This window comes from Rhipicephalus microplus, chromosome 10, assembly GCF_043290135.1.
Source record: "Rhipicephalus microplus isolate Deutch F79 chromosome 10, USDA_Rmic, whole genome shotgun sequence".
In the NCBI taxonomy this organism is placed as follows: domain Eukaryota; kingdom Metazoa; phylum Arthropoda; class Arachnida; order Ixodida; family Ixodidae; genus Rhipicephalus; species Rhipicephalus microplus.
Window position 1 is genome coordinate 13,083,880 of NC_134709.1, and position 24,779 is coordinate 13,108,658.

General features: G+C 47.0%; 1 protein-coding gene and 1 long non-coding RNA gene across 2 annotated transcripts; one reads left to right on the top strand and one right to left on the bottom strand.

Annotated features, from left to right (window-relative positions):
* Window positions 1–10,901: 10,901 nt before the first annotated feature.
* On the bottom strand, window positions 10,902–22,979 carry LOC119181859 (globin-2 A chain). The gene is made up of 3 exons (XM_037433100.2): window positions 22,635–22,979; window positions 11,698–11,914; window positions 10,902–11,225 (listed from the first exon to the last, which is right to left on the bottom strand). The coding sequence occupies exons 1-3, from the start codon at window positions 22,946–22,948 to the stop codon at window positions 11,106–11,108; spliced, it is 651 nt and encodes a 216-aa protein (XP_037288997.2). The 5' UTR covers window positions 22,949–22,979; the 3' UTR covers window positions 10,902–11,105.
* LOC142774587 (uncharacterized) lies at window positions 14,890–18,087 on the top strand. Its single transcript, XR_012886453.1, has 3 exons — window positions 14,890–15,200; window positions 16,515–16,600; window positions 16,965–18,087. It is a non-coding gene; the product is annotated as an uncharacterized LOC142774587 (long non-coding RNA).
* Window positions 22,980–24,779: the final 1,800 nt, after the last annotated feature.

A 24,779-nucleotide genomic window follows, 5' to 3' on the forward strand; every position in this document is an offset into this window, starting at 1 on the left:
GCGGCCGTTCGCTAGCTCCACATATACCAAATTTGGCGTTACGTGACGTCAATGAATGACGAAATATATGACTGGTGCAAACATGATAATTCTGACACGCGTGTCATGTAAGAACACGACAACATACTACGCTCATAGCGGGCTCAAGGCCGTTTTGCTAAGCTCCACATGTGCTAAATTTGGTATCACGTGACGTGAATAGATGACGAAGGTAAACGTCACACCCAAACATGATAATCGTGACTCGGAAGTCATGTACGGCATCATTTAACCTCCACCTCGTAACGTTGTGCTGATTTTAAGGTGACACATCAACATTTCTCATTCGTGCTTCGCACATCATCGATTCTCACTGTACGTTGGATCTGCTAATATTTTTTTCTTTTCTTTTTTTGCTTGAAGTTGATCGGAGTAGGAACCGAGACTTGACTAAACCAACGAGTTGTTACTAGCGTCGATGCGATGCGCGACTTGTCGCATACGCGTTCACTAGTGTCAAAGAAACGCGACCTGCGTAGCCCCGCCGGGGTGGTCTAGTGGCTATAAGGTACTCGGCTGCTGACCCGCAGGTCGCGGGTTCGAATCCCGGCTGCGGCGGCTGCATTTCCGATGGAGGCGGAAATGTTGTAGGCCCGTGTGCTCAGATTTGGGTGCACTTAAAGAACCCCAGGTGGTCTAAATTTCCGGAGCCCTCCACTACGGCGTCTCTGATAATCATATGGTGGTCTTAGGACGTTAAACCCCACATATCAATCATATCAATCAACTGACCTGCGTAATGCCATCTATTGGCACGATGAGAGCCGTGGTACCTACAGCGGTACGAGCCGAGCCGAATCGAAGCGACGGCAAGAAGGCGTCGTTCTCCTCCTCCCGACGGGTGGAGCCGCCGTTCTCAAAGTGTGGGCCGTTGTGGTGGTGGTAACAGGGACCCAAGTAGGTGGGTGAGACTTCCTGACTCGCCGCCAGACGTTGCATCCTCTCTGCCAGGGGCTCTTCGGCAGCGTTCAAATGTCGGCTGTCGCCGATCGACTGCCTAGCGTCGCTAGCGGCACGCTCGCGAGGCAAGCGCGAACGGTCGTCGGACGCCGCCGTGTCGGGCTCTCCGTCGAACGGGGACTTGTAAGCCCTAGTTTTACCAGGAACCGCCGCTGTTTCTTCGTCCTTGACGAGGGCTTGGACGACGTCGTCGTCCACCTCTACGATGGGAGGGATCTTGGATTCCGCGACGCATGGCTTCACTTGGGCGGTCGGCTTTTTTGAGGTTTTAGTCTGTGTGTTGGCGCTGCTGTTTGAACTCTTGCTCTTGGGGCTTCGGCGTTTGGACGATCGACGGTTCTTGCGAGACATGTTCACTTGCGCCGAGTTTGAAGGTTAAACTTTGAAACAGGGCGTATAGTGCTTCTTTTCTTCTCCCAAGTGGTAGTTCTAGCCTCTCTTCTGTGGTGATTGTTGAAAATGTTATGATCCCAGAGTTTCCCGTCGACGTTGCAGTATCGGGAGTTCCTCCTTTTCCGTTTTCGACTGGACGTTCTTAGCGCCTGTTCGGTCGCGGTTGTAGCCGCTCTACTGAGCCCCAAGTGCGCAGGGTTTCTGCGGCTTTTCGCGTTGTATTTCGCTCAAATTTATGAATGCCGTCGGGATACCTCTTGCACCTGCCGCAGGCGTATTCAAGAGCTGCTGCCTCCTTCGTGTAGAAAGTTATTTCTGCGTTTCGCCGCCGTGACAGCATCTGCCAAGCTTCCCAAGTTGTGTATAGGTTGCAGTGAAGGGTGTAAGAGACTAACTAACTGACCCCCTTATTGACAGATGATCATAAATAGCGACTGTTGAGTTTTCTGTCGACGATTCTAGAAAGAAAAGGAGTGAAATACGGACAGCAGTTAAGCCCCCATGGGAACATCCCAGGTAGCACAAAATAGATAATTGTCGTCTTTCAACCGTTCATTCGAGACAACGAAAACTTTGACAAGATGACATGGAATAAAAACTCACAGTATAGACGATGTCGCATATCTTGCCCTGCTAGAATTCATTTTTAAGACCATCTGCAAAACGTTTGTCAAACGTCGCAAAAAAATCCATTCTAGAAATGGGATTGCCGGATACCCAAAATATCTCTCTGTATTGTCCCTCAAAAGCCGTTTCCTAGATGTTCTTAAAGTGTTGTACGGGATGATTTTTTTGGCTGTTCTTTTACATGCAATTAGTGCACCTAGCTCTCACTGTAGTAGCAATCTTGCAGACAAAAGTGGCCTTGCATTTTTTTTGTGTGTAGAACGGAAACAACTCCTGTACCATAAAAAAGTACGAACCACGAAATTAGGTGTGACATCCAACTACATAACATTATACAGAATTATCGCTGTAGCCTAAATGCAGCTATATGGTATCCTGGCCCGTGCAGACAGACTGAACTTTATTATAGTCCCGACTCCCGGGAACGATTCGGAAAGTTCCCTCACTGGGGGCAGTCGCCGCGAGCAGGTCCCACGTCGGGACGGGCAGGGCATGCCTGATCGCCGCGTCGCGGGCCCATTAAACGGCCAGTAGCAAAGCTGCTAAGTCGGATCTCTTGAGCGCCTCCTCATACTGTGCTTCCGTGGTGAGACGACCGTTGTGCCGAGAGACACCGCCAGAGCCAGAGCATGTGCTCCAAAATGAAGAAGGGATCTTCGCAATCCGGGCCATCGGGCTCGTAGGAGTCCGCGTACCTGCTGACCCTGGATAGGCTGGTATAAGACCAAGTTTGCAGCATGAGAAGGGTGGTAGACATGAGGTCTCGAGAGCTTGGCGTGAGTCAGGAGATACACCCCCCTGCAGAGCTTATAGTGCTTCGACACCTGGTTGAGGCGACGGTATACGATGCGTAGACATGCTGGCGCTGAAGATGTCAGTTCTGTGCTAGCCTTGAGGAAGACAAGTGTGCTTGTCTAAACGTCGGCACGAGCAGACACTGAACCCTGTTTAAGAATTTTAGATGTGAGAGGAGAACCTCTTGACTCTGTTGAGAGGGGCCGGCTTTGCAGATAAAGGATGAGGTTAACAAAGGTGCATCGAGATAGTCAAGCCAGTGGGATCACAGCACCGAGAAATACATATCGAGCTGTGCATTGGATTTCGTTACAATGCACTGCAGCGAGTGCGGTGGAAGGAAGCACCAACCGGTGTACTGTGTCGCTGCAAGGATTCTCTTATCCGCAAATTTCAGTGACACAGTAAAGCCTATGACACGTGCCGTAGCTCTGCAGTTTTACAATTGGGTATGCAAAACTTTGTTTAGCGTTCGTCGCCCATTCGCATGTGTTCGCTACGTATACGAAACAAGCGCTCTTTTGTATACCCTATTGTAAAACTGGCTACTGCGCACGCGTCGTACGCTATCCTCTTGTGCACCGAGTACTCACGTTAAGTGCCGGAAATAGCACACGTCTCCGACTTGCGCCATGTTTGCGTACCCTATTATAAATCTTCCTATTACGTGGCCCACGCAGCTTAACAACGCATATACCTTGAAATACCTTATCAAGCAGCCAAGAAAAAATCATACGATCATTTTACTAAAATTACTTTAACAAATACAAAAAATTTAGTTTTCAGCATGCATCGGTGCGTCCAAAGCAGACGACGCAGTCCTGGTTCGCACGTCACGCCGACCGTGGCGCCAGCTTTTCCAGTGGTGGCCCTGGCGCTCACTATTGGAACGCATTTGCCGATTTCCTGGTTACTCTACGCAAAATTGGCTACAACTCTCGGGGAGATGATAGCGCGAATGTATAGGCAACCAACTCTCTGCGAAAGTCGCCCTATCGCAAGGAGTCATGCTGCCACTGAAACTAGCTGACCCACGTACAATGCATGGCTACCTATGACAATGCAAAAAAACGACTACTATAAAATGCGCTATATGCCTTTAAACATCACCTGAGCCGTGATGAACGTCACTGGACTTCCACGGATTCGGGAGGCAGCTCAGAACAAGAGTGGCATGCCGGCAGAGCTCATTAGCCCAGGTTGTTCTCGGGCGGTGGGGAAGAGCTTCCGCAGTCTTATACAGGGCTCGCGTGGCACGACGGCATCAGACTGCGTGACCACGTTCAGCAAAATGATCGACTCCACATTTCATAACTCAGCTTGAAGGCTCTTGCGCCAGGCTAAGCAAAAAAACGGTTTCCGATGACTTTAAGCATGATTTAAATATATTAATCCTGGTCACAACGCGAAAAGAATGCTGGAATGTGTCACTATATTTCACGCTCTTTTCATTTTTTCTAAGATCTAATAATGGCACGGTCTGGCCAATTATGTGGCCACCTTCTGGCTAATTCATACCAATTATCTCCATTTTAATTTATTACACACCTCAATGTCCACTCTATCATGTACAACCTCTTGCTGAAAACCACTTTTTTTTCAAGTTTTTATCAAGGTTTTTGGACAACTCGCTCCGAAGCTTGACAGGGTGGTCTGCAGGGCGGAAATGGAATGGTGTCACGCGGTATCCGAGCACCTAAAAATGTGCAGAAGAAACCTGGCAGGTGCGACATACACATAACATATAAAGAAGAAAGCGAAATATAAAGAATTAACGCTTTCTTGGCTTCCCGAGAATGCATCAGCTCCTAATTGCTCAAACATATCAGCATTTAATAGGCTCGATTCATCACGCTTCGGACAGGTAGGCGGCAGTACAAGCGAATGGCGCGCGCGTATATTTTCTTGCTTGCGTCCCGCTAATTCATTTTCGCGTGATACCCGCATACCCGGAGCACGTAGGCAAGGTGCGCCCCCTAGCGGCGTTTTATGTGAGAGAGAGGATCGTGAAGAATTATGGTCGCCTGAAAGCGAACACCGGAAGGTGAGCGCCGACTGGAATTGAACACGCGCGCGCGTAGAAGCGTACAATTGTTTCGACGCTATGCGGCTCGATTTCTGAGCCAATCGCGAGCCCGCAGTGTGCCCGCGAGCTATACCGTGCTCCGAGCAGGGTGAGTGACCAGATGAATCTGGGACGTCGAGGCCCCGGTGGCGGCGCCGCTGTAATAACGAACCTCGTAATAGATGGCGCGCCGCTCTAAAAATAGCTCCGAAACGAGAGGAATGTGTGAGGCGATGAATTTGTTTTGAAACTGAGCTCGTTACGGTTCAACGTATGGTTCGGGCGTCGCTACATTTGCCGTTCCGGGTATGGCCTAATCTATAAAAAGCATTGAGGTGACTAATTCATTAATGCGCGTTATTAGATGATCTCTAGAACTTTTGATTGTGCACCTCGTCCACTAACAATAATTTTCATCTTTTTCGGCGTTTGTTCGCTCATGAACTCTAAAAATAAAAGAGAGAGAGAGTTCTGCGTCCTCCGGTGTGGTTTCGATAAGGCCAAGTCATGCTGACAGCGTGCGGGCAGTTTTCTTCTTAGTCTGTATTTACCTGCCGTCCGTGCCGCGGTAATATTTGGTGCTCACCAGAAAAATTAAAATTTGGAAAACTTAAACAATGGACTGCGCTGCCTTCTCTTCCTGCACGTTTGGTTGCGCTGCCGTTCCATAATGAGTACGATTAAATAGCCCAAGTTTGACTCTTGTCACAATGTATATACATGCACTCACAAACACACGCAAGAACATGCATAAAGGATACCCCCGATTTACTGCTTTTCGGGGAGGTGGGGGAGGGGGTATACAGTCTTGTTTTCTCTCTTGTAAGTAACCCCCCCCCCCAACTCCACCCGAAAAGGGGCAGTAAGGTAAAACCCGAAGTAAGTTTGCAACGTCTTGGGGTTTTACCTTAAACGTCTTGTTTAGGGGCTTGTTTACAATAAATGTCTTGTTTAGGGGCTCGTTAATAACGCTGTTGTAGGTGTAATATTACAAAGAAATGGTGGTAACAGCCCCAGTTTCGAATACTAAAGCGCCGTAATTTCCTCATCGGCATGGAAAACCGACGTATATACGTCACAGATTCAGTGCCTTTGCTCGTATTTTGGCTACATAAGATCAACTAAATTTTCATCCTGAAACTTGCGATGTTACCTCTCTGACTTCCTAGAGGCGAAAATGCTGTAGGCTCGTGTGCTCAGATTTGGGTGCACGTCAAAGAACCGCAGGTGGTCGAAATTTCCGGAGCTCCCCACTGCGGAGTCTCTCATAATCACAGGGGGGTTGTGGGACGTTATACCCCGCATATCAATCAATCAATCAATCAATCAATCAATCAATCAATCAACTAATATCACTGGCTTCCGTAGAACGCGGTGCAATTTGTTTCTGCCTAACAGCAGCAAACCCCGTCGAAATCGAAGAAGTCACTGCCAGTTAGTGCCGGAAGCTCACGACGGAGTCGCCACTTGTATTTTCTGTTTCTAAGTTTTCTGTCCTTCCGAACGTGGCTAATTGGGAAAATGGGTTAGCCGCGAGTGTGAGTTCGCAGAAACTATACGAAGAAGCAATGATAGATAACCTATCTCGAGAGAGGTCTCTGCATTCGCTTGCAATAGCTAGCTTCTCGATCTTCTGGTTTTGTCAGCACGTATACGTGTTTCTATAGGGTTGACGCTATGTGCAGTGTGCATCGCTACCCATAATATCATTTAGGCGTTCCTAATGTCCTTCAAGCTAACGACACCATACGCAAAGTTTGAAGCTCGCAACTCTTGAATGCAGTGAGAGATAAATCAAAAGCTACAACAGAAGGCTCTTTGATAGATCCCAGCTCGTGATGAAGGCGGGCGCCTCGTTTAAGCTTCTCTGCTTAAACTTTTGTACAGACTGCTTGAGCGGCGATTTCATTTACTTTTCATAAGTCATCTGTGCCAGGCTGCGTCATTTCTTAGTTCCTGCCTATTAGAACTCGGCGTACGCATTGGCTGTGTACTCATTACAGCCAGCTTTCGGGTGACTGCATGGTTCTAACGGGACATAACGAACGTTCCAGCTATCAGTGCTGTCTGATGCATACAGTTGCACCGCCTGTGGCTATCGAGTGCGCGCTATTCGTCCGATAATCTCGGTTTATATGACAGAGCGCGAAAAAAAAAACATTTATAGGTTAAATAAGATCGAGAGGTATGCATACGTAGCCCGCAGAGCGATCACCGCACACGAAGCAGGCACCTAACAAGAGCGAAGCGAAACTCGGAATTTAGGCCGAGTCGTGGTTCGATGAGGTCCACGAATACGGAAACGTTCACACTAATGCGACAACAATCGCGGCAGCCATCGTTTCCCAGAAGGCGTCGCTGATTGAGCGCGCGTCCAGATCGCTTCGCTCGAGGCTGGAACTTAGATTCGCGCGCGTTTTTTCTCGTTTTGCATATATAGTATGTGTATACACGTCGACGTGGAATGCTACTTCCTCCTCCTGGTGGGGCGACACACCTCGTTCCCGTAAGCACGTGGCGCGTGGCGATCTGAACTGCGGCGTGCTTATCCGAGTCTATAAGGACTGATTCGCATGGTCGCATCTTACGAACATGCCAGCCTTAAAGTGCTTCCCTCCCATTACGCACATGCCAGCCTTAAAGGGCTGGCATGTGCGTAATGGGAGGGAAGCACAGTTTCATGCCACCCCCTCCTATTTGGTCGTGCCCACGAAATGACATGTTTCGCAATGGATGAAAAGAAAAATTAAACAGAGGTGACGATGGTAAGTTATACTTGCAGTAGCCTGCCTTTCGGTACGCGGAGTAAACGCCGTCGTAGTCGGAAACCTGCGCAGACATAACCCTACTCTTCAAGCTTTTACGGAAGAGGTCCGACGGAGTATAGGGGGACTTGTGGGGTGGTGTGGGAGGAGGGGCACCCCCTCTCCTTGCGATAGCCTATGCGTGGTCGTACGCGTGTACTACGCCTAGAACTATAGCTGGTGCTTACACTGGCGTGACTTATATTTGCGCTTCGTACGCTATATCGAGTCGTTCGTAACACTTACCTGGTTTTTTACTTGTTCGAAATAACGTAAAAAAAATTGACTAATGGTGGGCATTAGGAAATTAGGATACGTTATTTTCGGTGGGAATCAAATAGCCGTAATCGCGCGTTCAAGTAACCAGTGACAGCCTAAATCGACACGGAAAGTCGCTGATCGGGACCCTCCATGGCGAAACTTTCCTAGCGTCCAACAAACTATCTTGATTAATTTATGCATGCCTGCGTGCAATGGATGCGTCGGAAGCATAGAGTACAGATTGCTTTGCGTAATTTGGCCTTCAGTGGAGGCACCGTACGTGTACTGGTGCTGTGTAAAATTCGAACATTTTACAGCGAAAGCGGTATACGAAAGTGGTATACGAAAGCGATATACTACGATTGATTGATTTGTGGAGTTTAACGTCCCAAAACCACCGTCGTGGGTTTGGGACGTGCACTTCCACTGCGATTGAACTGTTCACTCCCAACTTATGGGTTTCATTTGCGGTGCCGACTTTTCTAATGGGTAAGGAGGGATGCACCGACCTGGCACTGGGTTGATTGATTGCTTTGTGGGGTTTAACGTCCCAAAATCACTATATAATTATGAGAGACGCCGTAATGGAGGGCTCCGGAAATTTCGACCACCTGGGGTTCTTTGCTGAGCACACGGGCCTACAACATTTCCACCTCCATCGGAAATGCAGCCGCAGCAGCCGGGATTCGATCCCGCAACCTGCGGGTCAGCAGCCGAGTACTTTAGTTACTAGACCACCGCGGCGGGGCAAGAGCCCTCCACTACATCGTCTCTCATAATCATATGGGGGCTTTGGGACATCAAACCCCTCTTAATAATCAATCGATCATTAGGCATTGCATCAAGCATTGATGCAATCGTGACAAAATCTCGTCGTAACTGAAAAAAAAAACGCTCCCGGTTTTCCTTTGAGCTGCAAACCGCAAAAGCCGACGCTGTTTGAATGAACAAACGATCGGCCCAGTTGAGTTCAATGCTCGATTTTTAGTGACCCATTAAGAAATGAGTCGCAGCTAGACGCCTTCTTTTCCAGACAGCAAACGACGAAGGAAAAACCGAGCAAGCGTATATAACGAAAACGCGCGACGGAAACCGTGTCACATTTCTTTAGCGTTACGGCGATCCCGCTGGCGTGCGCTTCGGTGTGTTGCACCTCGAGGCATAAAACGCCGCGTACGAGTTTTGATGCCTTTTCCTACATCGCTGTCGGGGCGTTGATGTTGCACTTCCTCGAGGGACACACCCCGTCATCCTATGCGCACAAGCAAGGCGCCACGTGATCTCGATCCAGGCATCTCCGACAATTTCGGTTGTTTCTTACGTCCCCCCCCCCCCCGAGCCGGTCTGTCGGTGCTACGATCGTTTCGCTTGTGTGGGTACATTAGTGCGTCGATCTGAGCCCTTGTTTTGCGACCAACTTACATAAGTTCTTGTCGAGTCTCTCCCCTTTCTTTGTGAATGAGACTTCCTCTTGTCCTGCGTAGTGGCTGTCAGCCTCGTGCGGCAGCCTCTGCGCGCCTCGTTACACGTCCACTCCATTCCTTTTTAATCGCCGTTGCTGCCTTCCCTCGGGCGCCATTTTCCTGCGTCGGAAGCGCGAGTGCGTTTCTCGAAAGCTTGAATCGGTTCCCGTAATTCGGGACGGAATTCGGTCAGCGTTGCTGTGCCGCTGTGGTGGCTATAGTGCCGCTTCCCCGTGCACGTACTACACGTCTCGCTCGACCATACTTTCCTGGACGTATACGTGTTTATTACACTTAGCGCTATAAGTGGACACAACATTTAGAGGCATGCATTGGGCGAACTGGCGAGAACCGTCTGTTGGCGCCATTGTGATCGACAATATCTTTGCTGAACTGACTTGTTCGTCTGTGTTTTGTTGCGGGAAGTCTCCTCATGGGTGTATGGAAAGAGGGAGTAGGTTCAAGTGAGACAGGTTACACGTATATAGGAAGGTGACGGACATGTTAAGATGGAGCTAGGCATTGGATTTCGTTGCTTTTCTTAACGAACCAAAGCCGGATATGTGACTGTACGACGTGTGTGTGTGTGTGTGTGTGTGTGTGTGTGTGTGTGTGTGTGTGTGTGTGTGTGTGTGTGTGTGTGTGCGTGTGTGTACGCGGCAGTTGTACCTATATTTAGTGTCATTTCGTAACGTTTCGCCCAACAAAACATTACGCCGTACAATGGGTGTATGCAGATCATTTTAGGGGCGAAGCTCCTTAGGGCGTGGGCTGTGCGTCCCCTGTATGTAGCCACCTCTAGTTTAGTTCTTGCAGTGTTCACTAGATGGCGGTACCGTCCCCTGTATCTAGCCACCTCTAGTTTAGTTCTTGCAGTGTTCACTAGATGGCGGTACCGTCCCCTGTATGTAGCCACCTCTCGTTTAGTTCTTGCAGTGTTTACTAGATGGTGGTACTTGTAGCTGATGATGAAAAGATGCAAGATGTTATAAACTAGAAAGCGGTACTTGTAGTTGATGAAAGACGCGAGATCTTATAAAATAGGAATGATGTCACATATGGCGCGTGTCATTGGTTGAAGGCAATCGTTCGATTTAGTGCGGCGACGTACGCTAGGGGGAGCGATGTAATAAAATCGAGTGGGCAAAATGTACAGAGGATTCATGGTTTACCAGGTTTACCTCCGGAGCTTCGCCCACTCATCATCATTCACTTCGTGGATATGGCGGATTTTTTTTTTTCGAGAAGGGGGGGGGCACCTCTTCAATTTGAAGGGCGGAGGGCGGCAAATGGTCACCTGGCGCTATGTATGCCACGGCGAAACGAAAAAAAAAATTGCGGGGGGTGGGGGTCGAGGATTTGCTGTGCCACTCCCTGGCTACGCCGGTGCAACAACACATTCACCTTCCCTCCGCATGCTTTGATGACATCGTTTCCTATGGTACAATGGATCTGCCAAACTTTTCTCTCTAATACGCCACTGGGTCACCCGACCTATACACATCATACATTGCCTGCTCAGCTTTTTTTTTTTGCTTTTCTTCACGATATTGTTAAAACATCGTGTTTGAGCTTTATTTATATGGCAAAATGGAAGACAGAGAAAGCGTTCAACGATGGAAAACAGCGCTCATTTTGGAAACAGCTATAGCAAACTTTGGATTGGTTTTCTCCCTCCGTCGTCCCCGCAGCCACGTCTTACTGCGTCTTCGCTGCTGGATCTGGACTCGTGGGCTTCGAGACATCGGCGGACGTGGGAGACGCCTTGGACACCGACGATGACGGTTGGTGTCCCTGGTCGTCGCGTCTTCGAATTTCCTACGAAACCAGGGACAGGCACCAAGCTCAATTGTCGCAATGTGACTAATGGTACCAACATAAAAGGCAAGCAGTCTAAAGCGTCTGCGTATTGGGCTTGAGAAGCCTGCGCGACACGGGTTAGATTGCGCTTATTGTTGAAGGAACCCTTAACTTTTTTTTCTTTTCAAGAGATTTTGCTATGGGCTATGGATTTTAGTGGCGGTGGCATTGTTCATTGGAGCATTAATTTTAGCGTTAACGTGGAAAGAAAGAAGGAAAGAAAGAAAGATCTTAGGTTAGGCATGCAGCCAAGCTTCGGTTGCTTCCATTTTCCCGATAGAGGCAGGCCTCTTGATTAATTTTTTTTTTCGCTGTAGGGGTGACATTTCAAAAGAGTGCACACAGATACAATGTCCCAACATAGATGACGTTCGCAAAGAAGCAGCCAATCGCAGTATTAAGCTCGCGTCGCCGCGACTCTGCAACACACCTCGAACGTCTTCTCGCTGACGTCGACGATGAAGGCGAACAGCTGCTTCCAGGCAGCGATCGCTGTGGGCGTCATGGCGGAGCCCAGCTTCTCCACAAGCGTGTCCACCACCGCGGTGCCCATGTGCTCGAAGGCCGTCTTCATGTCGGGGCCGCGGTTCGCGTGCGAAATGGCCACCTTGCGCACGATCTCTTTCGCGGTCTGCGGATCTTCCAAGCTGCGCGGCGGGAACACATTCAAGCCGGGGTCTCAAAAACGTGGCCCACGGACCTTTCGTTCGCGGCCCGCCATGACAAAAAAAGAAAAAGAAAAAAATCACACACATCTTTCTGTAAAGGTATGCCATAAGTAGTATTCGAAGCAGCCCTGTATAGAGTTAAAGTTCTGTAAAAACGTGCTCTTTAGTCATCACCGTAGAGGGTCATGGTTGCACACACAGCGGCTTTGTGAGCCCTCGCCTTCGCCGTACTCTTGCTCGTGTCTTCAATCATACTACTACGCCGTGTGTGAGAGACAGTCAGAGAGAGAGAGAGAGAGTAAGCGCTTTTTATTATACAGAGTAGCGCAGTGCTACAGTGTCTAGAATAGTTTCTAGGCACTGTAGCAGTGCCGCTAGCGGTCTCCACTCATACCAGAGCACGCGCCGGAGTGGAGCGAGCGCTCCATCGCAGAGCCATCTATTGGGCGCTCCGAGTACTAGCATGGCTACCACGACGGGCAAGGAATAAGCTCGTACCATAGGCTGCTTCGCATACCAAAACTGCCCGTTCGGTGTACTTTTTTTTCATTTTCCCAATAAATATGTACATCGCCAACAAACACATCACGAATAGGTCTCAAGCAGGTTCTTTCTTTTCAGAGGAACCACATGCGATCGCCATGTCTTGAAGGGCATAGCCGTAAAAGAGAACTACTATATTGCGGAATTCGCACCCGTATTCAAGCCGATCTGGAAATCAATATATATCTGTTCTACGAATCCTGAAGGTGAATCCTCTTCAGGAATGATCCTTATATCAGGTGAGCAAAAGGCCACCTTCGATTGGCAATGTTAGCTCACATTTTGTACCCCCGCCCCTTTCGCTTCTGCTATATTGTGTCTCGGCCCTTGTGGGACTAAATTTGATGACCATCGGGTCTTAGTTCAAGTGAATATGAGAAACCTGGATTAAGGTAAAGGGACACCAGAAAGAAAAGAAAGAAGATTTTTCTGGTGTTAGTACGTTACTCTTTTGCAATACAAAGATTGCCACGATCGCCACGGGAGACTCTTGGTAAGCGACAAAAGTCGCAAAATGGAAGTGCGAATGTGCGATGCCACCCTGAAATCGCCACACCAAAAGCCGTGACGTCATAAATGTCAACAGCATCTACTAGGTCGTATACGTACGACCTAGTAGATGCTGTAAAAATTTTTGCACCCAAAAGGGTGTAAAAAGGGTGCTTTCACGAGAAAGCACCCTTTGCAACACCCTTTAACACCCATAAATGGTCGATTGAAAAAAAGCACCTTTTTGTTTGGGTGCTTGCCTTGATAGCACCCTAAAATAGGCTCTAAGGGTGCTTTTGTGCCTGAGAAGGGTGTAGGTGCCGATTCATCGGATGGAATATGCAGCATTAGAAGAACACATAATTATAATATTTGGGATTTTACGTCTCAAAAACATCGATATGATTATGAGGGTCGTCGTAGTGGAAAGATGCAGATTTTCACCATTTGGTGTTCTTTAATGAGCGCTCACATCGCACAGTGCAAAGGCTTCCACATTTTCGCCTCCGCCTTAATTCGACTGCCACGGCCGGCATCGAACCCGCGACCTTCGGATTGGCGGCTGAGCAGCGCAGCTACTGCACGAATATGTGGACCTTGCGGTAAATGACGGCCTAATTGACTTAGAATGTGTGAAGGTGCTCTCCGAATACAGCAGAATGTCAGCAGAAGCAAATCGCGTTTCATCTATAATGGCAATTAACTGCAATCCATGTTACCAAAGCTTTCCTTAGCGTTGGTTATAAGCTACATGTTTGCTGTGGATTATATACAGGAATATAATGTTCGCCCGAGTATGGGTGTGTGTGCGTGAGCCTGCGCATGTGTTCGCGTGTAAGCGCGATTGTGTGTACACCCGTGCATGTGTGCGTGCGCGTGTATGTGCGAGTCCGTGCCTGTGTTAGCGTGCCTGTGCACATGTGTACGCCCATGCATGCGTGCGTTTACGGTCGCGTGTGTGTGTTGCCGTATGTGTGTATACGTGTATGTGTGTGCGCCTGTGAATAAGTATGCGTGTGTATCAGCCCGTGCGCCCTCAAATTTCGTATGTGTGTGCGGGGGGGGGCACTGCTTCTTAGTGTTTAAGGTCCCACACCTGTTCAGACTGGGAGTCTATATGGGAGGTGGCTTAAGAAATGGCGGTGGTCAACGCACTGTACACGGACTATTCAGTACATGGAAAACATCTGCACACTTTCGTACCAAATCATTGCTTACGAACTTGCTGTGGTAGCTGATTAGGTCCGCTGAAGCGCTTCTACGCTCGAAAACGTGGGTTATGACCAATTCACACGGAAAGCTGTCACTGCACTTATGCACAACCATCGTTTATATTAACAACGTTTAACAAGAACGTGCCCTGCCTTTGCTACAGGTGCTTAGCTAGCTCATTGGGCAACCATATAGAATTATGTGCTGATCATGTGGTCAGCAAAAAGTTTGTTATAACAACCTCGGCACGTTTCGTGGTGCGTGACAAGCCTTGTAATAAACATCCGCGACTGTGGATTAATTTGTTCCAGCTTCGACTACGCATTCAGTGTTTGCGGCACCATACGCGGAATCTATTGCCAGACACAGACAATGCGAAAAGAAATTCCTCTGGAAAAAGGTGTGGCGATGCTCTCCCGCTAATGCCACCGAGGACGAAATAATTATTGTTTCTGGCCATTCCATGGTGCACTTCGTTTTCCGCAAGTTTTGCTTCACTATTTTTCGCCCACTGCAATCGCATTCCGTCAAAATACTCAAAGAACCCGAGCCTGGTAAATAATCTGCGTCGCTGTGCGACTGGCTGGGAGGAGAGTTGCCGTTTACAAGGAGTCATTCCGCGCCGAACGGCCGTCCGCCGTATGCGCCATAGCGTTTGCCTTTCGGCGCCGCCTTGGCGGGTTTCCCGCTCCTCCCCCCCCCCCGCTCACCCCCCGGCCAGCGTTGCTCCCACAACGGCGGCGTAGATAAGCGAAGAGTTGCGTCACCGAACACCTGCGTGGACAGCTGCGGCGCCGCCACGCCGCCGCCAGTGCCTCCTCTTTCTCTCTCTCAACGTTGCTCCCTCTGTCTCATCGTCTTTCAAATGCGTTGCGTTGGTGTGGGGTCTTGGTCGCTGTGTGTGTTCTAGCGAACAGGCGCATATTCAATGGTGGTCACGCATGACACCGTGTTCGAAGTGACGCTCGGATTAAGGAATATTCATGGAGTGGCGGACACGGACAACGTGGGCCTGTTAACGGTGAGTGTACTGTTTTCGTAGGTAGTAATCATACAGCGCTAGCTGGGCGCCTGCAGCAGCTCTGCCGAAGTAGGCTGCCAGCCATTTACAACAGCATGCGTTCGCGGGCCTGTTGCAGATGCCCGATTAAACGTGTGACTTAACGAGTTCACACTGCTATGCGCGATGTTGTGTAAGTGCCTGCATCACTCATACAGTGAGTGATGTGATCACTTAACAAGGGCGGGATTAGTTGCTGATCGCACATTGTCTCTACACTGCACAAAGTGATTGATATTGTTTTAAGATGTGCTTTGGGCTACATCGTAATAACATTTCTATTAATACTCAAATGTGCAACGTGCTTCTGTAGGTGTAAGCGTAAAAAAAGAAAGAAAAAGCAAAAATTATGTACAGAGGCGCACTGTACGAAATGGCTTTTTTTTGCTTAAAGACGGTATAGTTGGAGGTGCTGATATGCCGCGATGCTCCCAGCACGTGCGGCTCGGTCTTTTAAGCTATTGAGGACAAGTGTCACCAGCAACAGGGAAAGATCTAGCAGACTTCCAAAGGCGCGTTGTTGTGGCCATCGCCGTGCGTTGTTTTCCCTCGTTTCTGTTTGCTGTTTTCGTGCGTCGCTTTCATCTGCGATAATGTTCGGCGTTATAACAGAATCGAGAGAGTATACGTGACTGTTGGAGCTATGTGCGGTTGCTCTAGCATAAGCCATGGCTGCTGCAACGTAGTCGGTGTCCGCGCGCGTTGCCGCGTTCGAGCGCTCTTACTTGCGTGATTGTGTTTAACTGAGTATTTAGGCACGGGTTACGTTTGTAAACCCCGTAGTCAATAATCGCTAATAGCGTGCCCCTGATTGCCATCAGAGGATGGGCTTGGTTGTCGAAATATGCCAGACGCTTTTTCTGAAAGCAAGCTTTGAAATTTTCTTTTTTAAGAAGTACTTTCATACGTGCAAGGCAGTGCCTATTGCAGGCCCGCAACTCTTTAAAAACTGGACGAGCTATCACATCTTTTATCAAATTACAATGAATTAAGATGATTGAATTATAGATGACGAATTTCTGTGCTAGATTAGGTGCACAAAACACATGTTCGCAGCCCTACGTCTAGAAAGCAGGCAAATAGGAAGCACAGCGTCAAATTTGGATTAGATTCCATTGACGGAGCGTCTTTTGAGGGTAGAAAGAACGAGAAAATTGTTCATTTTTGATGCCCTTATAGAGGCAGTCAGAATTGCACTGATTGGTGACTTGTAATAATTCCTCAGATTGTTAGAGGCGTGATTAAAGTCAGTAAATCTTTTACTTTTTTTTGCAGACCTCTTCGCTAGTGCCACGCCCAAGATCATTTGTTCTCATGTAAAAGAGAAAGCAGAGATGTCTTCACTGTTTGTACATGAAGAGGTGAGTTTCTTGTGCATTTTGATTAATGTTACATGTTCTGAGCGTTGTACTTTAGGAATTGTTTTTCACACTGGCTCACTACCCTATAAGGAATTTGATTCTTAGGTGAGTTCAGGCTTTCGTAAGTGCCATTTTCGAGCTGTAGTCTTACACTTCACCTCATTTCGGGAATTTGCTGTATGCTGGAAAACTCTTATCTTTATCATACGAAATTATTACAATGTGTGGGTTGTATGCTTCGAGTTCAGTGTAATGTCAATTACACGCCATTTCGAAGGATACACACTACACATTCTTTATATATGGTGCTGCCAGAACAGCACGAACATCCTTTTAAGAGAAGTCATATTTGCTCTTATTACAGGATGAGAGGGTGCCGCTGACGTCCTGCGTAGTCTACCCCCCGGCCGCAGTCTAGAGCAAGCCTACTTCCTGAACCTCCACATGGATAACCGAAAAATCTTCCGTGTCAGTAATGACGAAGAAGGAGTGACAGCAGTGATGAGTTGATTTTGTTTTATTTTCAACATTGTCTACGGCCGCAAGGCCTTTAACAACCACCGTGATTGAGCGGATTTTTCTCGGGGTGAGTTTGGAGTTTATCAAAGAAGTTGTTCAGGCAGTACGACGCTGAAAATTTTAGTGTCACAATGCCTGAACAACTTTTTCTAGTGTGGTCATGGTAGATGAACAAACATTGTTATTTGTGTAAGTTATTTTGCTTAATTATAGCTGGACCATTCCATGCCAAACGTCCCAGCCACTTTGGCGACCATCTGAATTGTATTTGAAAAAAAAAGTGCTGACTTACTGCGTTGAAAACTGTGAACTGCTAGAATATTTCAGCGAGAAAAAAAGTTTTGTTCATGTGGCTGGCTTATAACTTCCTGGCATAATGCCGTCTGTGTGCTGTTTGTGGAAAATTTCGTTTTAAAACTACCGCTTATTTTTTCTAAAGCAAATTCGGTCTACCTGTTAAGTAAATGTGCTTCTGTAAGGTATTTGAAGCTCAATAGTAATAGTGCAATTTTTTAGCCACATTCGCTTCCAAGAATAAAGCCAAATTGTGTTATGTTTGCATTTTTTATTGCAATATTGCACTTTGTATGAATATCTGAGCAGTGAATATTTACTCCACAGAAGGTATATTTTGAGGAAAAAATATCTTTAGACCTCTCAAGCTGCTGAAATATACGAGAAAATATCACGAATTTCACAAAATTGTGATTTTTGTCCGTATTGAGATGCAATTTGCTCCATGTTGTGATACAATGAAAACTCATCATTATACCTAAATTGTAAGAAAATGAAATTCTTTCTGTAATAAAAATCTTATCGCAAAAAGGACAGGAAAGAGCGCTGTCAACTGAATTTTATTGAAGGTGCTACGAGCGTTTTTATACTGAGCACAAGACCAGGGCTCATCTGCAACAACACATGTGTGACCATGACAAAATAATTTTAACCGAGAAAAGAATACTCTTTTTCGGAAAAGATAAGTGAAGGTGTACAGATGCATTGATTCTTGGCCTTCCTGATAAAGAGTTCTAAAATATCTCATTTTTCTGCTTGCTTTTTTTTTTCAAAAACCGTGTTTTATGAAACCTAGGACTACACTTACATTCTTTACGGTGTCCGGCCAAGAGACTACTATAGCTCTTCTTAACCTTTAAAGCATGCTGTCTTGCTTGATCATTGAAGCATTGCCCAGTTTGTCCTATGTTTACTTTTCCACATGTTAGCGGTACCTTATACACATTAGATTGGCATTCAGTAAACCTATTCTAGTGACGAATGGTGCAAGATTGACTATTCCTGTTGCTGCATTCAGTAAACCTATTCTAGTGACGAATGGTGCAAGATTGACTATTCCTGTTGCTGTAAGTATGTGCACTTTTGAAAGCTTGCAAGGGGTGGAAAACAACAATGTCATATCTGCTGGCTCTTTTCCTAAAATTGTGAGACACCTTATGTACATAGTACCGTGTGACATGCAAAGGTGATTGGTCATTCTCTTTTTCTTTTGGTCCTGCTTCCTTTAACTTTACTTTCTGTAGGAGGGTTTCACAAACAAGTGTGATGATGCTGTTGGGGTATTGGCTGGTGCTATCAGCCCAGGAGTGCTAAGAATGTTCTGCCTTTTGATAGTGGGCATTCAAAATTAGTAGAAAGAGGAATTGATACCACATGTACTCAGGCCACCCTTCAGAAGTCATGTTAGCACAAGGGTGAGGTCAGGTTTAAAAACCAGATTAAAAGACTAAAAGATGCTGGGTATCCCAACAGTATCATCACACCCGTTTGCAAAACCCTCCTGCAGAAAGTAAAGTTAGACAGGACCAACAAAAAACAATGACCAAAACCTTTGCATGTTATACCACATCATGTGTCTCACAATTAAAAAAATAGCCAGCAGATATGATATTAGCGTGTTGTTTTCCACCCCTTGCAAGCTTTCAAAAGTGTGTGTACTAAACAGCAACAGGAATAGTCAATCTTGCCCCATTCGTCACAAGAATAGGTTTACTTAATGCCAATTTAATGTTTGTAGAAGTATTTTTTATCAGGTAAACCAATGATCAGTGCATCACTACACGTTCACTTATCCTTTCCGAGAGGGAGTATTCTTTTCACAGTTAAAGATTATTTTGTAGTGCTCACACGTGTCGTCGCGCATGAACACGGTTCTTGTACTCCGTATAAAAGCGCTCGTAGCACATTCATTAAATTCAGTTGACAGTCGGTGCTCTTTCCTGTCCTTTCTGTCGCGCTGTGACTAGCACACAACCACGATGAACCACCTCTCCCAAATTAAGCTCTTGTTACATAACACGTAGACCGAGTTTCGTATGAAAAGAAGGAGCGGTGCTTTTAAAATGAAATTTTTCACATACAACACCTAGACGGCATTCCAGGAAGTTCAGAAGGCAGCCACGTGACCAAATATTTTTCCTCTCCTAAATATTCCAGAAGTTCACTATTTTCAATGCAGCACGAGTTTTTCGAATACATTTGAGATGGTTGCCAAAATGGCTGGGATATTTGGCATAAAGTGACCCAGCTGTGTCATTAGCCATAATTATGCATTACCTCTTTTGTTTTTTGTGTGTTTTGACTCAGTTTTGTGTTCGTTTTTAGCTTATTGTGTTTCTGATCATTGTATTGGTTTCTTAAGTATTCGCTAAAGTTATATGTGCAAAAACCCGTATATGTTTGCATGTACATCATTTCTCATAACCAATTGTTATACATCCAGGAATACAAAGCTTAATCCACTGTGATTATATACATTTGAAAACACTATCCATATATATTTTTGTGTGCATCACTTCTTGGGAACGATTGTGTACATGAAGGCGTATATAGTGAAATCATGGTGATTGTATATATTTGAAAGAATCATAATTATATATATGCCTGAATTTCATTCCTATTAACCGATTGTGTACATGAAGGAGTATTAAACTGAAAACCACTGGGATTGTAGATACTTGAAAGAATTATAGGGATATATTAGCGTATATTTCATTTGTAGTCTATGTACTTGAAGCAGTATACTAAACTGAAACCAGTGTAATTGTATGTTGCAAAGTATTGTCAATAAAGTGAAACTGAATAAATATAATAAACATTTGAGGTGTTGCATGTGTAGTGTACGTATACGTGAACGTATATCTGGTGAAAAAGTTGTGTGGCAGAAGAAAAGTTTGTTTTATTTGCCTATTAAATAAACGCAATATGCAAGGGCAGCAAGGCTTCATTTTCTGTAACGCGCATTATGCATATACTGTGAAGTATATATAGATCCAGCACAAGTTCATACACGATGGCACGCGTTTATATTTTTGCCCAGGCGCAATGAATGGAGCTCGACAGGTGGCGCACCATTGATAATGAGGACCACTTTCTTCAAGTAGTGTGTAATCAGTGCATGCCGATATCTATTAGTGCAGTTTAAAAGAATACTGGCACCCCTGCCATGGGCACTCAACACCCTTGTGCACCCTTCTCGCACCCTCCTCAGAGGGTGCTAAAAAAGTGATGGACATCGAAGGCACCCTTCCTTAAGGGTGTTTTTTAACACCCTACAGTTTTTTTGCATGTACACCCTATTTTAAGGGTGCATGAAAAAGCACCCTTTTTGGAAGGTGCTGAATTAACACCCTTAGGGTGTCGTCCACGGGACAAGCTCATTTACACCCTTCTGGGTGTAAAAATTTTTACTGTGCTATAGCTGCGAACCTGTGAAAATGGGCGAAGTCGTCCTCTGAGTAGGCTGTCGATTTAACGGACCACGTTTGGGGACATTTCGTCGAGCCAACGTCGCCAGAATGCGAAAAATACACACTGAAATCATGCGACGTCACGCGCCGAGATTTCTGCATGATGTTTAAAAAATGAAACTTTGTCTTTGATTTTCTCCTCCAACATCAGACCTATGACGGGGCAATCAATGAGATTAGTGTTGTGAGTGTAGAATTCATCAATCTAAAATGATTCATTATTTCACTATTGTGTTCCTTTAAGTCAGAAGTGCGGAGATCATTTAATGTGCTTCGTTAAGGTAATTAGTGCCAGCTCAGTTGAATACACTGACGAAAGTCGAATTGTTGAGGAGACAAAAAAAAGTCAACCTCTTTAAGATAACGCATGGATCTAGTGTGGAATAGCTATTTTAAATTACCTTGCGAAAGAACGATACTATACAGGTCGGGCTATGATTCAGTACACAAGTGTTATCGCCCTTCTTAAAGACTGGAACTATTTTAACAGCCCTAAGGCAGCTCGAAAAGACACCCGAAGAAGGTAGCTTGTCAATTAGTACGGGCAAAGGTGACGGTGTTATGCTAGAAACTAGTTTTGCTTTGAAATGATCGATAATATACAAATCCGCACCAGTGCATGGTCTTTAGTGATGTAATACTGCATCTGCGGACGCCGAATGCAGGTGGAAACAATGAATACACCGTGGTATATCACATAAATGACTTGCTGATTGCTGCGTATACCCATAGGTGCGCATAAATGCTCAATGAATGTGGTGGCTAGTCTTTCAAGGTCGGCATCGATTTCGTCGCCTTGATTTTTTTTTTATTGCGGGCGCTGAGCACTATACCCTTGCTCAAGAATTCTTTGGTAATTTGCCGACAGCGTCTCGTGTTACCTGTGTCGTTTGCGATGAGATTAAATTAGTAATTCGCCTAGCACGTCTTAATAAAGAAGCTATAATGTGGTAGAGTATTTCTGAAAGCCATCAGATGACTACTTGAAGTGTCGCAAGTACCCATTTAGCATAATGCATGTCTGTGCTACGTGTCGCTCTTCGTAATCTTGCACATTCTTCTTACATGGGCCCGTGAAGAGCCAGGATACCCAACAATAGGACTTGGACTTGAGGTGGTGTAACGTGCCTTTCCAAACAAATGGAAACAATTTTCGGATGGAACGTTGTCAAGGCGATAAGACTAGTGCTGCTCCAGGTTTGCTTTAGCTACACAAAAAGGAGCCCACGGGACTGGAAATTTGAGGCAATACTGCTTGCGTTTGGGTTAGTCGGTGCATACTTGGAACATAATGAATGGATATATGTTGGTTGATGATTGATTGATTTGTGGTGTTTAACGTCCCAAAACCACCATGTGATTATGAGAGACGCCGTAGTGTAGGGCTCCGGAAATTTCGACCACCTGGGGTTCTTTAACGTGCACCCAAATCTGAGCACACGGGCCTACAACATTTCCGCCTCCATCGGAAATGCATCCGCCGCAGCCGGGATTCGATCCCGCGACCTGCGGGTCAGCAGCCGAGTACCTTAGCCACTAGACCACCGCGGCGGGGTGGATATATGTTGGTATACGCAAACTAAACCAAACGATAGTGTTACTGCCCACTTTAAATGTGTTCATTGCGCAATGCATTCACTTGTGGCAGAGTATGCGTATAGTATCACTATAGGCCTTCACTTAAAACCCCTTCCTTCAAGGGCCTTTGCGGTATTATAAATAAATAAAAACCCTGTACGAAGCATACGTACCTGTCGACGATGGCGGTGATGGCGTACGCGAAGGTGAGCGCGTGGGCCAGCATGCGCGGGTTCTTGGCCAGATCGCCGATGGGTTCGTCGGCGAACGCCGTGAACAGCTGCTGGTACTCCGGGTGGCGCATGAAGAGCACCACCAAGATGGTGACGCTGCCCGTGCGCAGCTGCTTCTTGAAGGACAGCCACGTGTCCCTGATGACGTGCTTGTCGTGGCCCGACAGGCTGGTCACGCCGTCCTGCGCGCGTGCGTCGGCGCTCGACGAGTTGCCCATGGCTCGCTGCTGCTGTCGCCGACGAGGGGCAAACATGGATCCCCTCCGTGTCGGTTGATGATGATGATTCCCGTAAGAATTGCACAACCCACCACGGAGAATCGGCACACGAGACGTGTGGCAGTAGAATTTGTGAACAAAAATAAAGAAATAAAAAAATTGGACCATCTCCCCGGAGAGAACCCTGCATGATGGAATGCGAAGCAGCAGCGTTGCGCATGGGTGGCTCCACGGGTTGAACGGTGTTTACGTGGGTGCTGCGGTGAGCGCTGGAATATTCGTTTGAAGCGATGGCTAGAGTATGTCTTGTAGGTGACACGTACTGCTGACATGTTTCAACGCGTGTGTTAGGTGCGCCTCAAGTTTACGGTGAGTCGGCAGTTCACGCGAGCGCTGGTTGCGGCAGGTGTTGTGGTCCAACGGACGAGGCAGCAGCCACTGCGAGTGCCGAGTCGAGCGCGTGGCAGGCAAGGGAGAGAGTGACGTCAATGCGCTCTGCGAGGGGAGCGTGACGTCAACGCGCAGCCGCGGCGTGGCCTACTTGGCACCGCGCCAATACCTGTGGCGCGTTCGTACAGAGGGACAGCGTTACACATGCTAGTCAAAGAACTGCTTCGTATCTAATAAAGTACGACATGTGCCGTTTGGGGGTGCTGCGACACGCGTCCTCGTCTTTTTTTCTGCTAGGCATATAGATAGCTTCCATTGACGTCACTGAAACCACCATGTTGGTGCGCCGCATGGTACGCGCAAGGTTTGTGACATCGCTTGTTAATGTTATCGTTACATCAGTGGCAAGTTCTCGTTTTGTTGACCCACGGAGGCCAATAAAATTCTGGCGGCATCGTTATCATACTGAAGCAGGTTAAACGCGATATGTCTACGCTGCCTTTAGATCATCAAGGCCGTCATGTTGGTAAAGTAGTACGTTATGAAGCGGCGTCCATGACATCACATGCAAGTTATCTATTCCAATGTTTATGGCAGATATAATGATGGATCTTCTACGGCGCACACCCTCGTAACGGTATTGGCCACGAGGTTCTAAAAACTCACAGTACCCCTCATGCATGCATTTGCTTAACGAAGGCGATAGCCTTCTCAGTCGATGTAACGATCCTCAGTCGATGTAACGACGTTACATCGACTTCTAAGTCGATGTAAGGATGGAACATGGGAGAGGCCCTTGTTTTGCAGTGGGCTTAGTCGGGCTGATGATGATGCTGCCGTACTTTAAACATGGTTTAGCTGTTCGCAAACTCAGGATCCGGGTGGCTGCTGGTTTCCTCCACCGGCGTAGCGCACTAGAATGCCCATGTTACGAAGAATTCCCATTCCTAGACATGAAAATTTCCCAGCACAATGGTATAGTAATGCGCGCGAACGAGCAGACACCCGTACGCGTCTCTGTTTCAATGCGTGTGACATGTCGGCGCGTTCCGTACGTTTGCCTCGTGTCGTACAATGCATGCCTAGACATGTCGATGAGTATTCAAGTCGTTACTTGCACCAGCTGTCCTACACAACACAGATAGCACAGCCTTCGTAAAGCATGTGTTGCAAGTACGCTTCATCTCCTACTCCCACTTCGGTGAAACACACTCAATCGCCAGCGCCTTCTGCCGCGCCTATCCTCAATTTCCTCTGAGCTTTTCGTCGGAGCCAGGCGCGGCGTTGACGTTGCTCAGCAGCCTTCAGCTTAGGTTCCCTGTAACGCGCTCTTGGTTCACATCTTCAGAGGCTGCTTAGTGGCCCTTGAAGATTAATCGCACGTGATGATATCGTAGTGACGTTAGCGCGTGCCGATATCGTGAAGGATGCGCAATCGTTGTCGCTTGTGTAGCGCTTGCGCACTTGTCGAGTACGT

What these genes read in the sequence shown, in the direction of transcription:
- LOC119181859 (XM_037433100.2), bottom strand. Translation starts at nt 22,948, where the DNA reads ATGTTTGCCCCTCGTCGGCGACAGCAGCAGCGAGCCATGGGCAACTCG. An exon ending in ATCACCGCCATCGTCGACAG is followed by an intron (nt 11,915 to 22,634) that starts GTACGTATGCTT and finishes CCCGCCGCGCAG; the next exon opens with CTTGGAAGATCCGCAGACCG. An exon ending in TCAGCGAGAAGACGTTCGAG is followed by an intron (nt 11,226 to 11,697) that starts GTGTGTTGCAGA and finishes CTGGTTTCGTAG; the next exon opens with GAAATTCGAAGACGCGACGA.